The sequence below is a fragment of the Rhinolophus ferrumequinum genome, chromosome 11, assembly GCF_004115265.2.
Source record: "Rhinolophus ferrumequinum isolate MPI-CBG mRhiFer1 chromosome 11, mRhiFer1_v1.p, whole genome shotgun sequence".
NCBI classification, from domain to species: domain Eukaryota; kingdom Metazoa; phylum Chordata; class Mammalia; order Chiroptera; family Rhinolophidae; genus Rhinolophus; species Rhinolophus ferrumequinum.
In genome coordinates, this window is record NC_046294.1 from 52,118,638 (window position 1) to 52,140,730 (window position 22,093).

At 36.9% G+C, this 22,093-nt stretch overlaps 1 protein-coding gene across 1 annotated transcript in view; it reads right to left on the minus strand.

Annotated features, from left to right (window-relative positions):
- The window catches only part of INTS4 (integrator complex subunit 4), a 99,038-nt gene that overhangs the window by 48,965 nt on the left and 27,980 nt on the right, over positions 1–22,093 (minus strand). Inside the window, exons 5-10 of the mRNA XM_033120513.1 lie at positions 15,726–15,911; positions 14,798–14,848; positions 12,158–12,246; positions 10,767–10,887; positions 5,015–5,086; positions 3,098–3,272 (exon numbers count right to left, since the gene is read on the minus strand). Coding sequence (XP_032976404.1) covers positions 3,098–3,272; positions 5,015–5,086; positions 10,767–10,887; positions 12,158–12,246; positions 14,798–14,848; positions 15,726–15,911 — 694 coding nt within the window. The remainder of the gene's footprint in view (positions 1–3,097; positions 3,273–5,014; positions 5,087–10,766; positions 10,888–12,157; positions 12,247–14,797; positions 14,849–15,725; positions 15,912–22,093) is intronic.

The following is a 22,093-nucleotide window of genomic DNA, read 5'->3' on the forward strand; positions in this document are numbered from 1 at the left end:
TATTTGAAGAAACAATGACTGAAAACTTTCCTAACTTGGCGAAGGAAATAGACTTACAAGCCCAAGAAGAACGGAGTCCCAAACAAAGCCCACATCAAGACACATTATAATTAAAATGGAAAAAGCTAAAGACAAACAGAGAACCCTAAAAGTAGCAAGAGAAAAGCAGTTAGTTATCTACAAGGGAGCTCCCATAAGACTGTTAGCTGATCTCTCAACAAAAACTTAGCAGGCCAGAAGAGATTGTTACGAAATATTCAAAGTGATGAACAGTCAGTACCTACAAACAAGATTACTCTACCCAGCAAGGCTATCATTTAAAATCACAGGACAGATAAAGAGTTTCCCAGACAAGAAAAAGCTAATGGAGTTCACCACCACGAAATCAGTATTACAAGGAATGTTAGAGGGATTTCTTTAAGACCAAAAAAAGAAGAATAAAATGGCAATAACTACCTATATATCAACAATTACTTTCAATGTAAATGGATTAAATGCTCCAATCAAAAACATAGGGTGGGGCCGGCCTGGTAGCTCAGGCAGTTGGAGCCCCATGCTCCTAACTCCAAAGGCTGCTGGTTTGATTCCCACATGGGCCCCAGAAGTACAAATTGGTTGTTACACAGTCGTCATGGGGATGCAGGGTATAGCACAGGATTATAGTCAATAATATTGTAATAATTACATATGGTGTCAGACTGGTACCCGATTCGGGCTGATAGATGGAGTGGGGACTTGGGGGACAGTGTGGAAAAAGTGAAGGCATTAAGAAGTACAAATTGGTAGTGACAAAATAGTCATGGGAATGTAAAGTGAAGCTGAGGGAATATAGTCAATAATATTGTAATAACCATGTATAGTGACAAATGAGTACTAGACAGGGGGATCACATCTTAAATGTCTAACCACTATGCTGTACACGTGAAATTAATGTTAAATAATACTGAATGTCAAATGTAATTGAAAAATTGAAAAAGGGGTTAAAAGGTGAAGGGCAATAAGTGGTCCAAATTTCCTGGTATAAAACAAATAAGTCATGGGGATGTAATGTAAAGCATGGGGAATATAGTCAATAATACTGCAATAGTGTGTTACAGTGTCAGATGGTTGCTGGATTTATTATGGTGACCACTTCTGTAGGTATATAAACAATTATGGTGTACACCTGAAACTTATATAATGTTGTATATTAGCTATATTTGTTAATAAGAATATTTTTAAAAAACAAAGACAAAAATATATGAAACAATAGTATTCAGTATACAGGACATCAGGCGATAAGGGTAGTGATCCCTGAGAGAGGGGCAATAAATGAGGTGAGTTCTATGATTATACCAATTTACTGTTGGAGAGTTTCTAGACTGCAGGTCTCCCTGTGTTGTGAAGATAATGTTCATAGACTGGAAAGGCCAACGTAGCTAGAGTTCATAGGGCAAAACACTAGAAAGGAGAGAACTGCACAGCAAGAGTAAGCTGGGGAGACCTACAGGGGGTCCTCCTCAAGTTGACATCTGAGTTCTCATCTGTGAAGAAACTACCCAAAGTCTGAGAAAGAACCACTCAACAGGATTAGACAAATAATCTTCAAAGCTCACACATGGTCTCTAATTGTTTTTTCAGAAAAGTTGGTTTCAGTAGTGGACAAAAAATAAGCCCTATATTAAATGCTGCTTGGGTCATGCCTAACAAAGCTCAAAATAAAAGACTTGAACTAAATGTATCCCAGAACAAAGCTCAAGAATCTGTATAGGAATGTAACAATGTTTAGCATACAATAAAGTAATATGTACAATGGCTAGCATTCAATCGAAAATTACAAGGCATAGAAGCAAGAAAATATAATCCATAATGGAGAAAAATCAACCAACCAAAACCAATCCAGAATCACACAAATAACAGACCTAGTAGACAAAGATATTAGGACATTGACTGTAAATGCATTCTCTGTTGACAAAGCTAGAGAAAAGATTAGGCATGTTAAGTAGATATGAGGAAGATACTAAACAAACCCAAAATCTCATTGATTTTTCTAGGGATGAAATCTACAAAGTCCAGATGAAAAATATACTGGATGGGATTAAAAGCAGATTAGGTATCGCAGAAGAAAAGATTAGTGAACTCCAAGACAAAGCAATAAATATTATCCAAAATGAAACAAAGATTAAAAAAAAAACAGTCTAGGGGAAAAAAAGGAATAGCGTACCAGTGAGCTGCAGGACAACCTCAGTAGCATAATATATGTGTAATTATAATCCCCAAAGGAGCATGATGCCAGAAAACTATTTAAAGAAATAATGACCAAAGATTTTCTAAATTTGATGAAAACTATAAATCCATAGGTCCAAGAAGCTCAACAAACTTCAAGCACAAGAAACATGAAGAAAATTACACCAAGACACATCAGAATTAAATCATTTAAAACTAGTGATAAAGAGAAAATCTTAAAAGCAGCTACAAAAAAAGAGACATCATGTACAGAAGAACAAAGATTTTTTTAAACTGATAGACTTCTCAACAGAAAGAACGCAAATTGGAAACTATGGAACACCTTTAAAAGACTAGAAAACCCAAACCTATTAATCTAGAATTCAATTTCCAGCAAAAACATCTTTCTAAAATGAAGATGAAAGAGTCTCTTAGTCATAAAAGGCTTTGAGGTCAGACATACCTGGATTTAAATCTTACTTCTGTCTCTTACTAGTTCGGTGACTAATAACAAATTATTATTATTATCAGTACCAATAATATCAATTTTTGCTACCAATTATTAAGTGCTTACTATAAATGGGTCATGTGTTATGCCTAATGTTTTATGTATATATAATCTCATTTAATTCTCACAATTCAGAAATACCTTGTTTTACAGAAAAGCTGGAATTTGAACCTAGATCGACTGAACCCAAAGTCCATGCTCTTAACTACTGCATCATACCACCTGGGCCTCAACTGCATCTGTCTGTAAAATTAAAATAATAGTAAACACACTGTGGCTGTGAAGACTAAATGAGACGATGTGTGTATATCAACCGGCACGATGCCCGGCACGTAGCAGTCACTCAGTAAATGGGCACGGTCATTATTACGCAGTCATACTTACCGTACATCTCATCTTCCAATCCATGAACAAAGGCTCCACAAGCTCCTGACTCAATCAGGTTCACAGCCCCCGTATCCACTTCTTCCTTGGGAGCATCATCTCCCCACTTCCTGCCGCTGGAAAATTCCCCTGAACTATAAAGTTCCTTGGCCCGCTCATGTGCAGTGCGCTTCCTCTGCAGAAGACAACAACAATTATCACTTGCAGGAGGTTCATGAAGGAACAGTAAGACGCACCCTGAAAACTGGGAAGGTAGGAAATAAGACTCCTCTCTCCGAGTTACACTTTCAAAACCAATACTCAACAAATCAGAGCAGAAAAATGCAAATTCAACTTCAAGACTGAAGGCTCACAGATCTCTCACTGCTGATCGTAATCTCATTAAAAATATTGAAAGGAAGTGTTGATCAAACAGGTGGTCATGTTTGCCATGGCAACATAAGAAAGGGAAAACCAGAGAGGTAAATAGTAGCCGTGCCCCTGCCAAGTATCATCCTGGGTAGGGAATACACTGGCCCTAGAAAAGAATTTTTAGTAAGCCCCAGGAGAAGTAAGTCTCTATTTGACAACACTGTGTGTACCAAGCAACCCAGTAAATTCACTTTCTGCACAGTTTGCCTAAGGGGGACTATCCTGGTTGACTACAGTAAATGTCCAGTCAACTTGGCAGTTACGGCTCTCATCAATGAATACTTTATACATTAGCCTCTTACGAACATTCTTAGTGTGAGTTCACATCCTTGTGGCTGATCACCTCAAAGATACTGATGAAATATAGCACCTGAGCCTACAAGGATGAGGGTCAGATCCAGTAGTAAAGTTTGTACCTTGTGATGTGTCTTGGAAACCCTTACATTAGCCATCCCTCACCGTCCACCACGAGCGAGCCCTTCTTTACACTTCTACCCGAGTACACACAAAGAACACATACTCACCAACCTCGACTGAAGGCAATGCCCTTCAGGAAAGCCATATGGCAATGTTTCATGAAGTGCAGATATCAACTCCTCAACCATTCCTAAGAATTTATCTTATCTTACCAAATAACTCAAAAGAAGATTAATAATGCACGAGATAATGTTCTTTACGTGCTTTATTATGACAGAAAAATTAGGAGAATATAATTGCATAATAAAGGACTAAAAAATGATGTTGTATCTACTTAACAGAACATTCTGCAATCAGTAAAAATGTTAAGTATGAAGTTGACAATATGAAAAAAAAAGCACATGACAGAGTGGCAAAGGTAAAAAGTAGACTACCAAACTATCTGTATACAATGTTTATAAAATGCATAAGAAAAAGAGCTGGGGAGAAATACACCAACACGACAGAAGTCATTGTGTTAGAGTATGGGAGAATAGGTAAATTTTTTCCATTTTCTTTCTAGTTATCAAAATTCTGCAACTCTTTATCACTTTTATAATTAAAAAAAATTAAGATATTGACAATGAACGTACATATCATATTCACAGACTCATTTGGTCCTGACAACTATGTCAGAGAACTATCACAGTAAAAGCTTAAAGGCATTCCATAAGAGGCATTTGTTATTGTTCAGAGAAAGAAATCACTCTTCTATGGGAAATGGGAGCTGCTGTTGAAAAGAAGTCCTAAATTGTCACAATCTCAAAAAATATGACCAGACCTTTGTAGTTTCTAACAAATACAAAGTTAATATTGCCTCTTCTTTTAAAAACCCCACTTATGCAAAGTATTTCACTATAATAATTTAAAATTTAATGAAGTAACTTGTAATTTGATTCAAGTTACTAAGGTTTTAAATTAAAATGCAATCTAATCACGCTACATTAACTTAAATACATGGGCTGCAAAATAAATCCACATCAACTTGGCATATAGTTAGACTATATTGGTTACAAAAACCCAGTTTAAACAACAACGAATTCGATTTACCCTCAGATCTGACATTAGCTTCTTGTCGAGTGTCTGCTCCAAGAAATGAGAACTGACTTGCTCCATAGAGCCCTGTAAAAGAAAGAATTCAGAGCAAATGGAACATCTTTTAAGAACCTGAACGTTATGTTAATATTCAAAGTTTGCAGTTCACTTAAACGCATAGAATAACATTATTCTTGATACTAGGTTACAAAAGTAATTGTGGTTTTTGCAATTATTTTTAAGCTTTCAAACCGCAATTACCTTTGCACCAACCTAATACTAAAGATGCCTATGGGTTCGAAATCATAAGGAAAATAATAAAAACATTAGCAGCAACAGAAGCTAGCACCTAAATATAGTTTACTATGTATCATTCATTGTTCTAAGTACTTTATACAAATATTAACTCACTTAGTCCTCCTATGAAGTAAATACTATTTTTAGTCCCATTTTATATATAGGGAAAAGAAGACACAAAAAGATTTAGTAACTCATTCAAGGTCACAAAGAGTGTAAATTACAGAGTTGGGCTATAAACGCAGGTCCAGAATCCTGTGCCTTAACCACAACTCTTCACTGTCTTTCCATTCCATTCTTTCCATTCATTTGTTCATTCATTCACTCATTCAATAAAACAAATATTTACTTAGCAACCATTCAATTATATGCCTATAGTTACCAGGAACAGGAATACAAAAATAAGACATCAATTCCACTCTCAGTGATCTCACTGACTAGTAAGGGAAAACGAGAAGTAAAGAGATAACTGTATTATGGTACGAACTGTTATAATACACATTTATAAAGGGTTCTCTGGGAACTCAGAGAACAAGCAGTAAGGGGTGAAGGCAAGGAGAGACAGATTGGGGGAAATGGAAATCACAAATACAAATGCATGAAGAGAGAATGTCATATGGGAAACTTCAAGTGGTTTCTATGAGTTGAACACAGGATGGCGGTGCTGAAAATGAGGGAGGACAGATGGTAGGGGTCAGATCATAATGGGCTTTGTGGGCCAAGGTAAGGAGTTTGCCTTATGAATAGTAGCTAAATAATCTGTTAAATATTTAATAAGCTCAACCATGTACAAAGTATTTACTTATATTTTAAAATTTTATTTCCCCCCAAAACCCCATGAAGAATATATAAGGTATGATTAAAAAATACGATGAATGTTTAAATTTTAAAAAATTTATTACAGTAAAAGACACATTGCCATTAATCCCCCTCAAAATACTCACTCTCGCGTCGAACATACTTATCCCATCATTCTTACCACTTTCTGAAGCAGTTCTGGAAGTCCTCTTTTGTGAGTGTCTTTAGTTGTGCTGTTGTGGCTGCCGCAATGTCCTGAATCCATTCAAAACATTTACCTTTCATGGTCATTTTGACTTTGGGAAAGAGTCAGAAGTCATATGGTGCCAGATCCAGTGGACAAGGTAGATGAGGACACACCATAACGTTTTTATTTGACAGAAATTGCTGTACCAGAGTGATGTGTGACACAAAGCATTGTCATGATGGAGGATGAAGTAAAGACACTCACGAAAAAGGACTTCCAGAACTGCTTCAAAAAGTGGCAAGAATGATGGGATAAGTGTGTTTGAAGTGACGGGAAGTATTTTGAGAGGGATTCATGGCAATGTGTCTTTTACAGTAAATCCTTTGTACTTAAACATTCACCGTATTTTTTTATCACACCTTGTACATGGTCCTCATTTTCAGATGAGCAATTGAGGCTGGAGATTTGATAATTTGCTCATTTCAAATAAGGGAGAAACACAGTTTGGAAAACATCATCTTGGAAGGAATGTGGCTAATGCACCAGAAATAATCAAAATAAAGCAGAGAGAACAGTTAGGATATTAGATATTAGGTCCTAGACGCTCTTAAGGAATATATTGGAGACCTTCTCTAGTTCCCAAGTTAGTGAATGGAAATGCTTATACAGGCTCCAACTTTTTCTCAAAGCACATTTTCCATTGAAAGTTACATGTTCTTTGGGAATATCTTTACCCAAGTTTACACTTTGTCTACAACTCTAGGAGAGCAATTGTACTGTTTTGACTTACGTAGTTTCAAAACACTTTTTCTTACCTCCACATGGTACAGTTGGTGGCCTCCTTTGTTACATAGCTGTGACCCAATACAAAATCTAACATGCATTTTTTAAATCAAAAATATCAATTTTATGAATAAGAACTATAAAATTCTAAGGTCTCCTTGCTTTCTCTGCAGTTTTACCACCAGGTTTAACAGCTGACTTTTTAAGAGGCACTTTTTCTTTTTACAAAGAATGCAAGTGTCAATGACTTCACACTAAATTACTCTAATCCACAGTCTCAATGGTGTGGGGACAGAGCCAGGAGTGCAGTTTCCAAGCTCTCGGCTTCACGTGGAAAGGTACTGGCTTGGGTAGTAGATGGCCATCAGCTCTGACTGATTTGCCATCAGCTGTAACCGGTTGGCCAACTGGCAACGGATATAACTGCCATGACTTCATTGGTTGGATGGTTGGTTGGTTGGTTGGTTGGTTGGCAGGCAGAGAAGCGAACGGCAGGTTGAGGATGGTGTGGCTCCTGCTTCCTGTGTCTCCCACCCAGCCGCCAGCAAGACTATAGTGGTATGACTCCCCTATCTGTGGCTCTGTGGGTGTTCCTTTTTGGCCTCACCATATCTTGCGTTCTTATGTGGGGAGCAGGAGCTGAGACCCCGCATGACACACTGCATGACAAATGGCATCCTTTAATGCCTTCAGCTGAGCTCTCTACAAACACATCATAGTAGCCAAGAGGGGTATTATTCAAATTCTGACCTCAAAAAATTATGTATCTTTATTTGTAACAAATTTCCAGTGTTATCGAAGAATAGCTGAAGCTTTCCTTTTTAAATCCACAAATACCAAGAGCCCTACAACATAGTAATCCACTTAAAAAATAGACTTGATACAGGCCCAGTAGAAATAGAGAAGGGATAGATTCAAGGTATGTCAAGAAGGTAGAACAGATAAGAGTTGATGACTCAGTCGATACGAGACACAGTAAAAGAATCCCCAAATGTCTCTAGGTTCATTACCGGGTAAATCATTCATCATTCACGAAAGCACAGGAGGAGCAGATTTGGACCAAAAAGATAGTGAGTTCATCATAAAGTGTATCTCACCAATCAGAAAAAAAATCTATATTCTTGTCTACTTTAACCAGGACAAATATATTCAGGTAAGGTCTCTACTACCTGAATGTACTACTACCAATACTTAACCTATATTTACACCACTAAGGAAACCATGATATTTAACAAACAAGTGTGTCAATCCTGCTTTCTGAGCAAAAACTGCTAAATTAGTATAACGTAAGTCTATATGCACTCTTCGAACGCTCCTAGCCGCTACCCATGTAGGTGATAAAAAGCAAAACAAAAAACAAAAAACAAAAAACCCCAGATGGATATGGAATACTGTGTGAGCTATAAAACTGCCCCAACTAGGACATCTGCATTTGCCCTGGGCAGACTTAGAGATAAAAACCTACAACCCATCTGAAAATGTTATAATTTAGGTTCAAAGACTTCTGGAGGCTTTTAAATAAGCTTTATTATTGAATAAAAGAAATTAAACATCTTACGAAGAACTCCCTGAACTAAGGACCATATTCTAGACCATATTCTAGCCAATACCAATTACCATGATTAATTACAAAATAGTGACTATATTCTAAATAGTCCAATGGAGCTGAATACTTGGAAATCACATTTCTTTGCCCTATTAGGGCAGGTATAGATAACCAAAAATCACCTTTTTGCATGGTTTTGAATTTCTGATACAGTCCACATCTGAAAATTTTCATCCTGCTATATATAAGCCAAGGAGAACAGCGATGGACTTAATTAAGTCTAAAGACTTATCATTTAAGTTCTTAAAGAACCTGGCTTCTGCTTTTCTCTTGTGCTTTATCTTGTTGCACATCCTTCATACGGAACATTATTCCCCCATACTAAGAAGTACTAAACTGCTTGTAATTTGGTATGCTATTGTAGTTTAGTATAATATTAGGATGTGTGATACTGTACTCCTTCTATATCTCCGATCGTATTTTCTCCTTCCCACTTCTTTGCCTAGCTAAGTCACATTCAGCCTTCAAAACTCAGCTCAGAAATCACTTCCTCCACGAAGCCTTCTGTGGCTGTTACGAGTTCTTTCCTAGGAGTACCAGATATTGTACTGACTGCTTGCATATGGCAACCTACCAGACAACCAACTCTTTTACAAACGTAGACTAGGTTGTAAAACACCTGACTCAAGTTCAGAGACATTTAAGTGGAAACCCTTTCAATTCACCACTGTAATTCAATATTCATACAGCTTTACATAAATGAATTTCAGATCCTATGGGATACAAACTGAAAAATCTGAATGACCCTGCTTTAAGGATTATTTTTCTAAATTGCCTACTCAGATGAAGATATATCATTAAATTATTCCTCTAAACATATCCCTTCTCCCTCTCTCCCTCTCTCTTCTCTCCTCTCCTCTCCTCTCCTCTCCTCTCTCTCTCTCTCTCTCTCTTTCTCTCTCACACACACACACACACACACACACACACAGTAGATGCTCAGTAAATGTTAAATGAAAGAATTTGATGAATGACTGTATTGTTCTAAATTTTAAAATATTCACAGACGAAAACAAAGCTTTAAATTGTGAATTCAAAAATAAAATAACTGGCTTAACTCTGTATTTTATTATGAACAAGCAATATAATTTATAAGTAGGAAATACTGACATTATCCAAATTCCTTATTGTGACACAAAAATGCTTCACACAGGTTTCAGCAGTTACCCCATAAATACGGGCCGTAGAACGAGGGCCATCACTGGATCTATGTCCAGTACAGTTGGGTCCAAAGTAATTAGCCAACAATCTTACCAAGAATGGCAGAATTGGAGGCCCTCAAAAAGGAATTGTCCAAAAAGAATATGAGATTTTCTTGCTGTGATATTACATGAAATTTTAGATACTGATATATACTTATATACTATTCCCACCCCCACCATCTCACAGAATACGTTACAATTTATAAACATTTTCATAGACACTATCTCATTTGAGCATCATGATAACCCTGTGAGATAAATATGAGAGAAACTAAGATCAAGTGACATGTCCAAGATAACACAGCTGCAAAATAAAGCAATTAGGCTAACACTCCTATAAAACAGTTCCATCTCTGAAAAGTTAAAATTTTTTTACAAATGCAAATGTACTACGAATCTCCAAAGGCAAAAGAGTGGGAAAATACCAGGCTAAAAGTCAGGAGATTAATATCTGGATCCCATTCTACAACTTTCTATCTGAATAAGCTGGATAATTTACTTAACTGCTCAGAGCCTCAGTGTTTTCTGGAAAATGGGAATAACATCTATCTTGCTGGGTTACTGTGGAGAGCAAATGAGATTATGTAAATGACCTCACAGCATAGTATCTAGGGCACAACAGGAGCTTAGTAAATGGTAGTAACTATTTTTTTATTATTTTCCCTTTTCTCTGAGCCTTGGCTATCTCATATGCTAACAAGTTTAAATAGGAATATCTTTAAAATTATTTCCATCTCTAAAAGACTACTTCTCCATTGGAAAGTGAGCCATTTCCTTCTATTCTAAGAAATACTAGGGTTTTTAAAGAGGGTTACAATTGTCCCTATCTGCAGTTTCTCAAAATGATTATACAAATGTAATAGCAACGTGTTCATTAAAGAAAGTATAACTTACCAATAGCTTTGCAGCTTGAACTCGAACCACCCAGGAGCCATCACTGACCATGTGACAAATTTTTCCAAATGCATCATCAACTAAGCGAATTTCTTCATTAGAAGAAGGAATTGGGACAATGCTAAATTAAAAGAAACCAAAAATGACAAAACAGAAGCGTAAAGCTGTAGGTTTAATAAACTGAGAATGACAAATGAAAACTGACACAAGTAAAAATGATAACTGAATAATTAAAGTCCTACACTGATGAAATACATTTCATATTAAACAAATCAGTGCGACCTTTTTAGTTGCACTGCAAATTTTCAGTGTCTTGAATAAAAGGGTTTAACCCACCAAAGGTTCACAGATTTATGAAGATACCAAAAATGAGCTACCACAAAGTATTTTATATCTTTTATGTTTACTCTCTTCTATATTTGCATTGCTGTCAATATAGTAACTCTCAGAATAAATCAATATAAAACATACTTGTAAATCTGGTCCTAAAAGAAGAGGCAAATTCCAATTAGTCTTTTTTTTTTTGGGGGGGGGGGGCGTGTCTATAGGTTTAGTAATTCATCCTGGTTTTCTGATTTCAGCAGGCAGTTTAATGAAGAAGAAAGAAACACTTCTTTTTCCTACAGAAGGAGCTTTTCTACAAAATACCGGAGGTGCCAAAAAAATGTATACAGGTGAACACTTTGGTCAACGTTGCTCAAGCAGTAGTTCACCGTAATCAGAAGTGTCTGGACACTGATGGTAACCACTTTGAGCACCTCTTGGCTATCTCATATGCTAACTGAGAAGTCAAACGGGACTTGTATTCATCTTTCATTATTGGTATACATGGAATATTGCAATTTTCAGAGTTTTTTCCTTTCTTAAAATGTGTATACATTTTTTTGGCACCCTCAGTAGAATAAATTCTCCACCTCACAGAATCACTGTGAGAATAAATGATTTGATTACTATGAAAATATTTTTAACCAGGAAAACACTACATAAGGGATCATTATTCTCAAACCACCTGGTATCTTTATCTGGCATTTGTATTTATTAAAATGGGCCCCAAACAATTTTAAAGATTTTCTTTAAGGGGGGGGGGGCACACTGCAAAGCACTTAAAAAGCCAGTCCCACCTCTTCACTTATTCCTCATTTACAGAAGAGGAGGTTGGGACCCAGAGAGGTGAAGTATCTTTCCCAAGGTACACAGAAAGTTCATGGATGGCAGAGCTGAAGAACAAGGACTAGGCATCCTGATTTTCAGGGTCTGTGCTTTTCCCCTATTCCACACTGCCTTCCAGAGATCTAAGCAGCATTCCTTTCCTGGAGGTGGGCTTTCTGCCTTGTGGGAGGAGAGGAAAATGGCTTGGCAATGAAGAAAAGCTGGCTAACACCCACACTGACCTTTCAGGATAGAGCTGACTGACAACCCAGATAAGCTGGACTGCGGCACTGCGCACTTGTTCATAGTCATCAGACAGCAATTTACAGGCCTGCAAACAAGGATTCCAAAAGTCTGTTAGTTTTGTGTCCCCCCAGGTGATGTTCAAACTATTTTCACACTGAAGATATTGGGTGGCTGGATAAGGATGCCAATCAAAATACTTGTGGGTGGTTTTAACTTCTTGAGCCTTTGCCCAGTGAAGAATTCTTGGCCTCTGTCAGCTGCTCTGTGCTAACTGTGCATCCTCCTACCCCACGTCTGAAAGCGGAACCACAGACTGACAGCACAAAAGCCATTTAGAATAGCACATCATAGCAAAGCCTGCTGGGAGCCCACAGTGCTGCTTTCACAGGCTCAAGCACTAGAGATGGTTCTTCCCTATCTGTAAAACAAAAGCACAAATTGCTGACTGATAAGACACCTGAAATACACATGCAATATTAATGCTAACCTTCCAAAGGAGCCAGATTTTTCTCCTTTACTTTGGTCGGAAATGGAATATCCCTAACTACCCACAGTAATAGCAACACGCTAGACTTCAACAACACTCAGAACTCCTCCATTTCTGAGATTTTAGAATCCTATATTCCATGCTCTGACCATAACATGCTATTCCACCAGCTTTTAAGATTTTTTTTTTGTGACAGTTATAGCTAACATACAACATTATCAGTTTCAGGTATACACCACAGTTGTTCAACATTTACATACCTGACCAGTTCTTTCGTTTCCATGATTTAACCCATCATACCTGCTCTTCAATCGCACTTAATCTACCTCTTCATTTAATCTGTTTCTCAGTCTTCGCACTACTGACATTTTAGACTGGAAAATTCTTTGTTGTGAGGGGCTGTCCTGTGCACTGTAAGATGTTTAGCAGCATCCCTGGCCTCTACCCACTAGATGGTTGTAGCATCGTACCCTCTCTTTCTCCCCAGGAGTTGCAACAGTCAAAAATACTTCCTATGCTGACCTTTCAACAGCACTTGACACTGTCGACTCTGAGAACTCCCTCCTGCCTTTTCTAGAATATATTTTTCCTCTTCCTCCATCTGGCTGCTCCTCAATTCCATTCTAGGGCTCCTTTGTTCTGTGCACCTCTTAAATGTTGGACCCTGCCCATAGCCCCATCATCTCTTTCAATCTTCTTACTCTCCCCCGAGTATCCCTATGCCCCCTACAAATTGATGGCTCCAAACAGCCATCCCCACCTCTGATCTCTCCTGAGCTCAGACCTTCACAACTATCTATGGCCTGGAATTCACCTCACGGGACAAGGGTGTTGTCCCATCAACCCTTCAAACTCAATATAACCAAAACAACTAATTATGGTACCTAATTCTACCTAGTATCTCAAATTCTCCACCATCGAGGCCCTCATCATTATTTGTCTGGTGTTAAAAAGAAACAACAGACCCAAACTGGAGTCACTTGTGCCAAGCTCCACCAACACTTGATATCTAACTTAACTGCAGTTTCAGCCTCTCCCAAGAGTGGAATTTTAAACCCATCAGTCTGGAATTTCCTGGTCAGCACTATTGAGGTAATCTGCCTGATTAAGAACCCCTGGTCTCCCCTAAAGGAAAGACCTCTGACTAAAATAATCCACTCTTAAAATTTCCTGGCCCCACCCTGTTTCTGCCTATAAAAACCTTCCATTTTGTACAACTCCTAGGAGCACTTTTCTATTTACTATAAGGATGCTGCCCGATTCATGAATCATTCGGTGAAGCCAATTACATCTTTACATTTACTTGGTTAAATTTTGTTTTTTAACATTACTTAACTGACACAGTCATATGTCACTAAATGTAGAAATCATCTGCTTAACTCTTCTTCCTCTGAGTCCTTCCTCTGATTCCAATAGGGAGAGAAGGGGCTGGTCACACCAACACAACCATTCTGAACTCATTCATTTTGTAAAAGAATAAACTGAATTTACACATCAGTCGTAGGGGGTTTGCTAATTATCATCTTCCTCTGAAAGATAAAATCACTTTGATAGGCTAACAAAATCTGGTCTCTGAGCATGGATTTAGATTGCTTGTCTCTAGATTTCTGCAATTATTCTAAGAGACAAATACCATTTTGTAAGGTCTTTTGGTTAGCCAGTCTATCAGCTTCTCCTAGTGATACTGTAACTTGGTTGTGCCTTTCTTTACCAAAACTACAACAATCATGTGATACCTTTCATATGATGCCATAGTCTTGGTCATTCTCTTCTAGAAACTCTACTTTGTCAAGTGTGGTGCCCAGAATTGACTTTAGTTTGACCCAACTAACCAGAGATCAGCAAGACGACCACCTTCCTTATCCTGAACACTACACTTTTCTTTGTGTACCCTGGTATTTATACTGAGCTAGCTACCTAAATCCTCCCAAAAGTCCTTTTCACATGTACTAGTGCTATTCAATGACATGTCCCCCCCATTCTCTTCTTAGAATGTATGTTTTGAATGCAACCTCACATTCATCCCAATTAATATTATCACTGTTAGCTAGCTGAAGCTCTATGCTTTCAAATTCTGACAACCAGTGTGCCACCCTCCCAGTTTCACGATACCTCCCGTCCCGTTGCAGAGTCATTTAAGTTAAGGTACCTGATTATAAATTGTTTGGTGTAACTTCAGTCCTCTTTCATGGAGCTGCAACTATATAATAAAGATAAAGTTTAAGTATTTGGGGGAAAAAAATCAATACTTCCAATGCCTCCTTACAATCTCACACATTTTCTCCCATTATATCAGATTAGCATGGTTCCTTTTAGCCAAAATCAGTACTATATAAATAAATACCCTGGTCAAAGACTTTTCAGTAGATGTATTCAAACACTTCATAAATCTAACCCATGGACTCTCCCAATGGGGTATTAGAAAAATATAAAACAATGATAAGAAGGCTGAGGAAGAAATGGTTAACACCACTTCCTCCTGAAAACCAGCCCCCCACCCTGGTAAATTTCACCTATGCTGTGTTTCCCCGAAAATAAGACCTAACTGGACAATCAGCTCTAATGCGTCTTTTGGAGCAAAAGTTAATATAAAACCCGGTTTTATTTTACTATAAGACTGGGTTTTATATAATATAACATATAATATACTATACTATAATATAATACCGGATCTTACATTAATTTTTGCTCCAAAAGACACATTAGAGCTGATTGTCTGGCTAGGTCTTATTTTCGGGGAAACACGGTATTTCTGAAACATGGAAGGTAAAACCTATTGTAATACAATACTCAGGGGTAGGGAAGTAACTTGGTATTTTAACAGGTACAGGTTGTACCTTCCATGTTTCAGAAATATGAGTGAAAGCTACCAGAGAAGCCCAAAGAAAAGCACACTGTTATATAGAAAGAAATGTGTGCTTTTGAGTTCTGTTGATGCCACCCATACCTTCCTGAAAGTATGCATAAGGCACATCCTGGGGAGATTCAAAATGTATCTAAGGCAGCATTAGCCATGAACTTAAAAGAAAAACAAAGAAACAAAATTCTCCCCATTTAGTTTCCATGATCATGTTTACCATGGCTTTTATAGCTGCTGTTCTGACACGTGGGTCCTGGTCACTGAAGTAATCCCCTATAATCTTTTGGACATCTCGGACAGCTGTGCTGTCTGAATCCTTTGTGGCAGTTTTCTCCAAAGAGCCAAGATTGCCAAGTAATTGCAGGCACTTATTTCTCACACCATGGGAGGTATCTGCCAGGTGCTATAAAAAGAAAAAACAAAAGGACATGATTAAGACACTTAAAAACAAACAAACAACAACAAAAAAACTGAAACAAAAGCATTCTTTCAGCTTTAGGAGTGATTTTGAACACTACATTCTCACTACAGCCTGTCTATTATCATGCTGCTTAAGTATGTATCTTCCAAAAACAATCATGAATCCTTAGAAAATAAAAAATAAGACTATCAGCTAGCTTTTTGCCTTGTAAAGGTGGGAGTAAGTACTTTAAAAATGAACTCTAAATTGCATTTTATTTGCTATCAAATCTAAAAACAAAACAAAAAATAAAAATTTTAAAAAATTTTAATATCCATATGTAATATGGAAAACTCTTAAGTTTACTGCTCAATTAATTTCACAAAATGAACACACACATATAACAAGCACCCAGATAAAGAAATACAACATGACCAACACCACAGAACCGACCCTTTCATGCCCCCTCCCAGTAATAACTCCACCACCATCAAAAATAGCCAGTATCTTAACTTCTAACACATAGATTTATTTTGCCTATTTTTGTACTTTATAAAAATAAATAGTGTCTGGTTTCTTTTGCTTAATATTATCTTTGTGAGATTAGAGATTACAGTATGGCATGTAGACTATACTATGGTTCATTCAGTCTCACTACTATATAGTATTCTATGTGTGAGTAAACTACAATCCACTTATCCTTTCTACTGTTGGTAGATATTTGGGTTATTTGTGGGTTTTGGCTACTCTGAATAATTCTACTATGATTATTCTTGAATGTGGCTCTTGGTGTACACGTTCACATTTCTGTTGAACATACACTTAGGAATGAAATTGTTGGGTCAGAGGGCATGTATGTGTTCAGTTTAAAAAGACACTGCCAAATAGTTTCCTAAAGCAGTTGTACTAATGTAAATGATTTACACTTCCACCAGTAATGCATAAGTGTTCCAGTTGTGCCACATCCTTGTCAACACTTAGTATTGTCGATCTTTTTAATTTTAACTCTTCTCATCAGCATTTTAAACAAATTATCAGTTATCTCTCTCTCATACCTAGTCCAAAGCTACTAAAATAAGCAATTCACATAACACAGTAATAGGAACTGAAAATACTTTAATGAAGTAAGATTGTACAGTAGGTCATATGTGGTGTGAAACTCTGCCTTTTAAATTTCTTAGACTAAGGCCCACAGTAAGAAATGTCCATTACACTGTAACATACTCACATACAAACATATACATAGAAAGTTTAACAAAACAATATGTACACCCTTACATCTTGTGATGTACTCTGATATTTGAACTCTATTTTGTTTTTCAAAAAATACTGATCATGGGGGCAGCCGAATGGTTCAGTTGGTTAGAATAACAGCTCTGAGCAACAGGGTTGCCAGTTCGATTCCCACATGGACCAGTGAGCTGCGCCCTCCACAATTAAAGACAATGAGCTGCTGCTGAGCTTCCAGGGGTCGGGGTGGGGGGTGAGGAGTGGCCAGATAACTTAGTCAGTTAGAGCATGTGCTCTTAACAAACAAGGTTGCTGGTTCAATTCCTACATGGGATGGTGGGCGGCGCCCCCTGCTACTAAAGATTGAAAACGGCAACTGGACTTGGAGCTGGGCTGCACCCTCCACAACCTAGTTGAAGGACAACAACTTGGAGCTGATGGACCCTTGAGAAACACACTGTTCCCCAATATTCCCCAATAAAAATTAAAAAAAAAAAACTGATTGAAAAATAAATAAAATACTTAAAAAAAAAATACTGATCATGGTTGCATTACCCACCAACGGATCATGACACTCAGTTTCAAAGGCCCCAGTGTAGAGAAAAGTAATGGAACTTGAAATTTAAAAACTTGGGCTCACAGATCTTGTTAGAAAAGTGGCTAGTTTCAAGATTGGATCACGAAATTTATAAGAAGAGTCTGGGACACCTTGCCAGAAAGCCAGGAAAGCAAGGGAGATTTCAAGAACTAATGGTGTACAGATCAAAAGGATACCAATGTCAAAATGCATACGACAACAGAAGGAAGCACTCAAACAAATCCAGAATGCAGGACATTCCATAAGACCAATGACCCAGTTTCTTCAATAAATCTATTGAATTTGAAGAAATAACAAAAGCAGTCACTATTACCAATTAAAAGAGATTTGAGACAATATCCAAATACACTACATGGGTCTTTTTGGATGCTAATCCAAAACAAACCAACTATAAAAACATATCTTTAATGCAATTAAGGAAATTTAATATGAACTGGTATGAGGTGATATGGACTAACTGTTAATAATTGCACCATGGCTATACTTTAAAAATAGTATTAGTTAGAGATACAAACAGAAGTATTTAATATATGTGCTGCCGAAGTGAACACCAAACAGAAGTATTTATAATTGAAATAACATGATGTCAGGAATTTACTTTAAAATACAGATAACAAAAAGTGAAAACAGATGAAAAAAATTGCAAAGCATAAGTAATTGTCAAATTTAAACTCAAAACTAGAAAGAATAGCAAATTTGAAAATTTCCATAATATATATATATATGACCTAGCTTCAAATTTCAGCTCTGACTCACTATAAGTTTAACTTTGGTCACGTCACTGGACCTCTTAGGGCATCAGATTCCTTATTCTTAAGAAGGAACAACAATGCAGATTTACTGATTTTCATTTCATTAACTAACTTACAGGTTTATCATGAAGCTCAGACAGAAACATAAAAATAAAAAAAAAACTTATATACTATAAACCATGATAAAACTATTAGCTATTGTTACTATAATCTAAAGTAGTAAGAAAGGTATATGGTCACAGATAAAGTATACATATGGTTTCATTAGGAGATAACTACAATTATCAATACAAAACAAGTATCTTTAGATATTGCCTTCAAGTTCAAATTTTCCAGAATTTTCTATCTATAAATGAAATCATTGATTTGAAGTCACACTAGTTTCCTTCTCTCTTGCTCACTCTAACTTTAATGGCACATACAGTCTCTGGAAATACCCTCAGTACTCACCCATCTCTTTTCTCCGGCCTTAAAATTCGCGAATCCTCTATTTTACAGGACCACAGCATTAAATGATATGTCTAATAATACAGGTATCTTAGCGGGAGAGTTAATACTGTAATCCAAGTCTCTTGATACTCAATCCATAGCTCCTTTCCCCAATCAGCTGCATAAACAATTTCATGATTTTGAAAACTTTACTATGTTCACAGTTGGGCATTTCAACCTTAAATACATAAAAAGCTCTACAATACTTAACTATTTTCTTTACAAATATGAAAACTGTTACCTCCAGCCATGAAGGATTACCGTATTTGGCCATGTATAATGCGCTCCCATATATAATGTGCACCCACATTTTTGGCCTAAACTTTCAGGAAAAAAATCTTTCATTTTAATTTTCTAATTCAAATTTTCATTTGTTTAAATTTAGATACTTGTATTTTGTATTATAAAGGAATTTTAGCATTTATTTTTTAACATATTATGGTACAAGAAATTTTATATAGCAAATAATTACAAAACACAAGAACAGACACAAGGTACAAGAAATTTTATGTACTGGTAACAAATTTACAATATTTACGCATCATAGAAGGCTAAGAACTCTTCGTCGTTGCAAGTTCGTTGTAAATTCAACAACACTGATTATCGTATTCCAGGGTATTATTTTGTGTATGGATATCGTTATTGATTTCTAGAGTTACGTTTTTAACTCAGAAGCATAAATATAAGAATTAAAAACATGTATATAGATACGGAATTAGTACTACCCATGTATAATGTGCATCCTTCTTTTTCCTCACAAATTTGCACAAAAAAGTGGGCATTATACATGGCAAAATACAGTAGATTTCTAATTACTGCCTGATGAAAACAGTGATACTAAATTAATAACCAATTCTGAAGATTAGCTAACCAGGCTGCCAACATCTTATGTAAGTAACACACACACACACACACACACACACACACACACACACACATACAACTGAACAGATGGGAAGAAGATGGACTGTAAGTAAATTAAGGATGATGCTGTCGAACAGGGAAGTTACAAATAATACAGAGAAAAACCTAGAATGAACACTGTAGTGTTGGGTCTGAATTACAAATAGAGATGATAACAGATTTTCATTACATATAGTCATAGAAATATAGATGTAAATATAAATATATCCTCTAACTCTGTGCACTGAGAGGGTCCATAAGCAGCCAACACCCCAGCAATGAACACATTTAGTGGACAGATCTTGGCTTCAAAATACAATTCTCCACTAAGAGAAACCAGGGTTTCTTGGGACATAACAAGGCTGATTCCAGGGCTAGAACAGAGAAAGAAAGATGAGCCTGGAAATGTTATTGTGCCAGAAAAAAATGAAATATTCAAAGGGCGACAGAGAGAAGTCCAAAGCACACAGAAGCCAGCCTGAAGGGACTCGCACTTGGCTGAATCAGGAATGTGAACATCAAGATGCATAACGATAGTAACAGCCTATGACCCATTGAATAAACGAGGAATATGTGAGTCCATAACTGATATTAATAAAAAAGTGGAAAGTTGGAGGACAGAATACTTACATAGTTTCAAAGTACCGACCCACAAAATACTTCTCATTTCAAAAGGAAACAGTAATTTTACAGTGAAGAAGTCTAACAGACACTACCTTAACCAAGTGATCAAAGGAAACATCTTCAGCAACGGGACAAATCAAAATGATGCGCCACCTAACAGGATGCAATGAGAAGACAAGTGCATCACATCTGTGACATTCTTGCCAAAGATGGATAACTTGCATCTAATTATTAGGAAATATCAGGCAAACCCAAATTCAGGGAGATTCCACAAAACAATAGTCTTATAATTTTCAAAAATATTAGGGTCATAATATCAAGGAAAGACAGAAGAATTATTCCAGATTGAAGAAGACTGGTAACATATTGTGACTGGTAACATATTGTGACTAAAATGCAACACGTGATTCTGAACTGAATACTTTTTCTATAAAGGACATTACTGGAACAGTGAAATTTGAATGAGATTTGAGGATTATATGGTAGTCATGTTTTGACATTTATGTTCTGATTTTGATGGTTGTCTTGAGGCTATGTAGGAGCCTATCTTTGTTCATGGGAAACATACACTGAAGTATTCAAAAATAATGGGGTACCATGTTAGCAACTCACTCTAAAAAGGTTCATAAGAAACGAAAGTACTTTATTACTATAGTTGTAATTTTTCTTCAAGTCTGAGATTTTTTTTAAAAATACAAAAAGTAAACAGTCCAAATACACACCAAAATAATAAAATAACCATACTGTTTAACAAACATTAAAAAAATATTGCATCATCCTTAAGAATAAGTATAGTTTAAGACCATTAAAAAAAAGGCAGCTACTATATCAGAAGCACACCCACAAAGATTCAGAGAGGTGTAGGAGGCTTTGCAGAGAAAGTAGATCTATTAAATTTTCACCTCTTATTTGAGAAGCAAAGTAGCAGAGTGGACTGAGCACAGACTAGAATCAGACAGACCTCGGTTTGATTATTGGCCTTGCCTCTTTGTATCTAAGCGTGCTTCACTAAGCCCTTTAATTTTTAGAAACTTTTACTTCAAAAAAATAGGAATAATATCCTCTACCATGAGGTGTCATGGAGAGTGGATTAAATGAATTCATTTAATAGTTACTGCATGTAAAATCAGCTACTAGTGTATGGGACATAACAGACATTCAACAAGCACAAGCGCCTAGCATAAGGCCTGGCACCTGGTATGTTCTTTAAAAAACAACCTACTTAAGAAGAAGAGAAGGGAAACAGGTGGGGGAAAACAGAGCAGGTAATGCAAAAAACCAGAAAATGGAGAAGGGTCAGAAATACAAGTGGGCCACCTGGATGAAACAGGCCTGATCTGGAACACAAGCGCGAACTTTCTGTTGATGGCTGTCTAACAACAGCAGTCTGTCCTGAAAGGTATTGAGTACGTGTTAATGGTTCACATCAGAATGCTCCGGGGGGGGGGGGGGGGGGGAAGATTCCTGAACTAGTAAGTGGGCACCTAGATGCCTGGGAAGAAGCTATGTCCAATGTGAAGGTGGGTGAAGTGGCAGGCTTCCTAGGAGGAGAGAACAAAGGAAACTTAGAGAGAAAACTCCTACGCAGA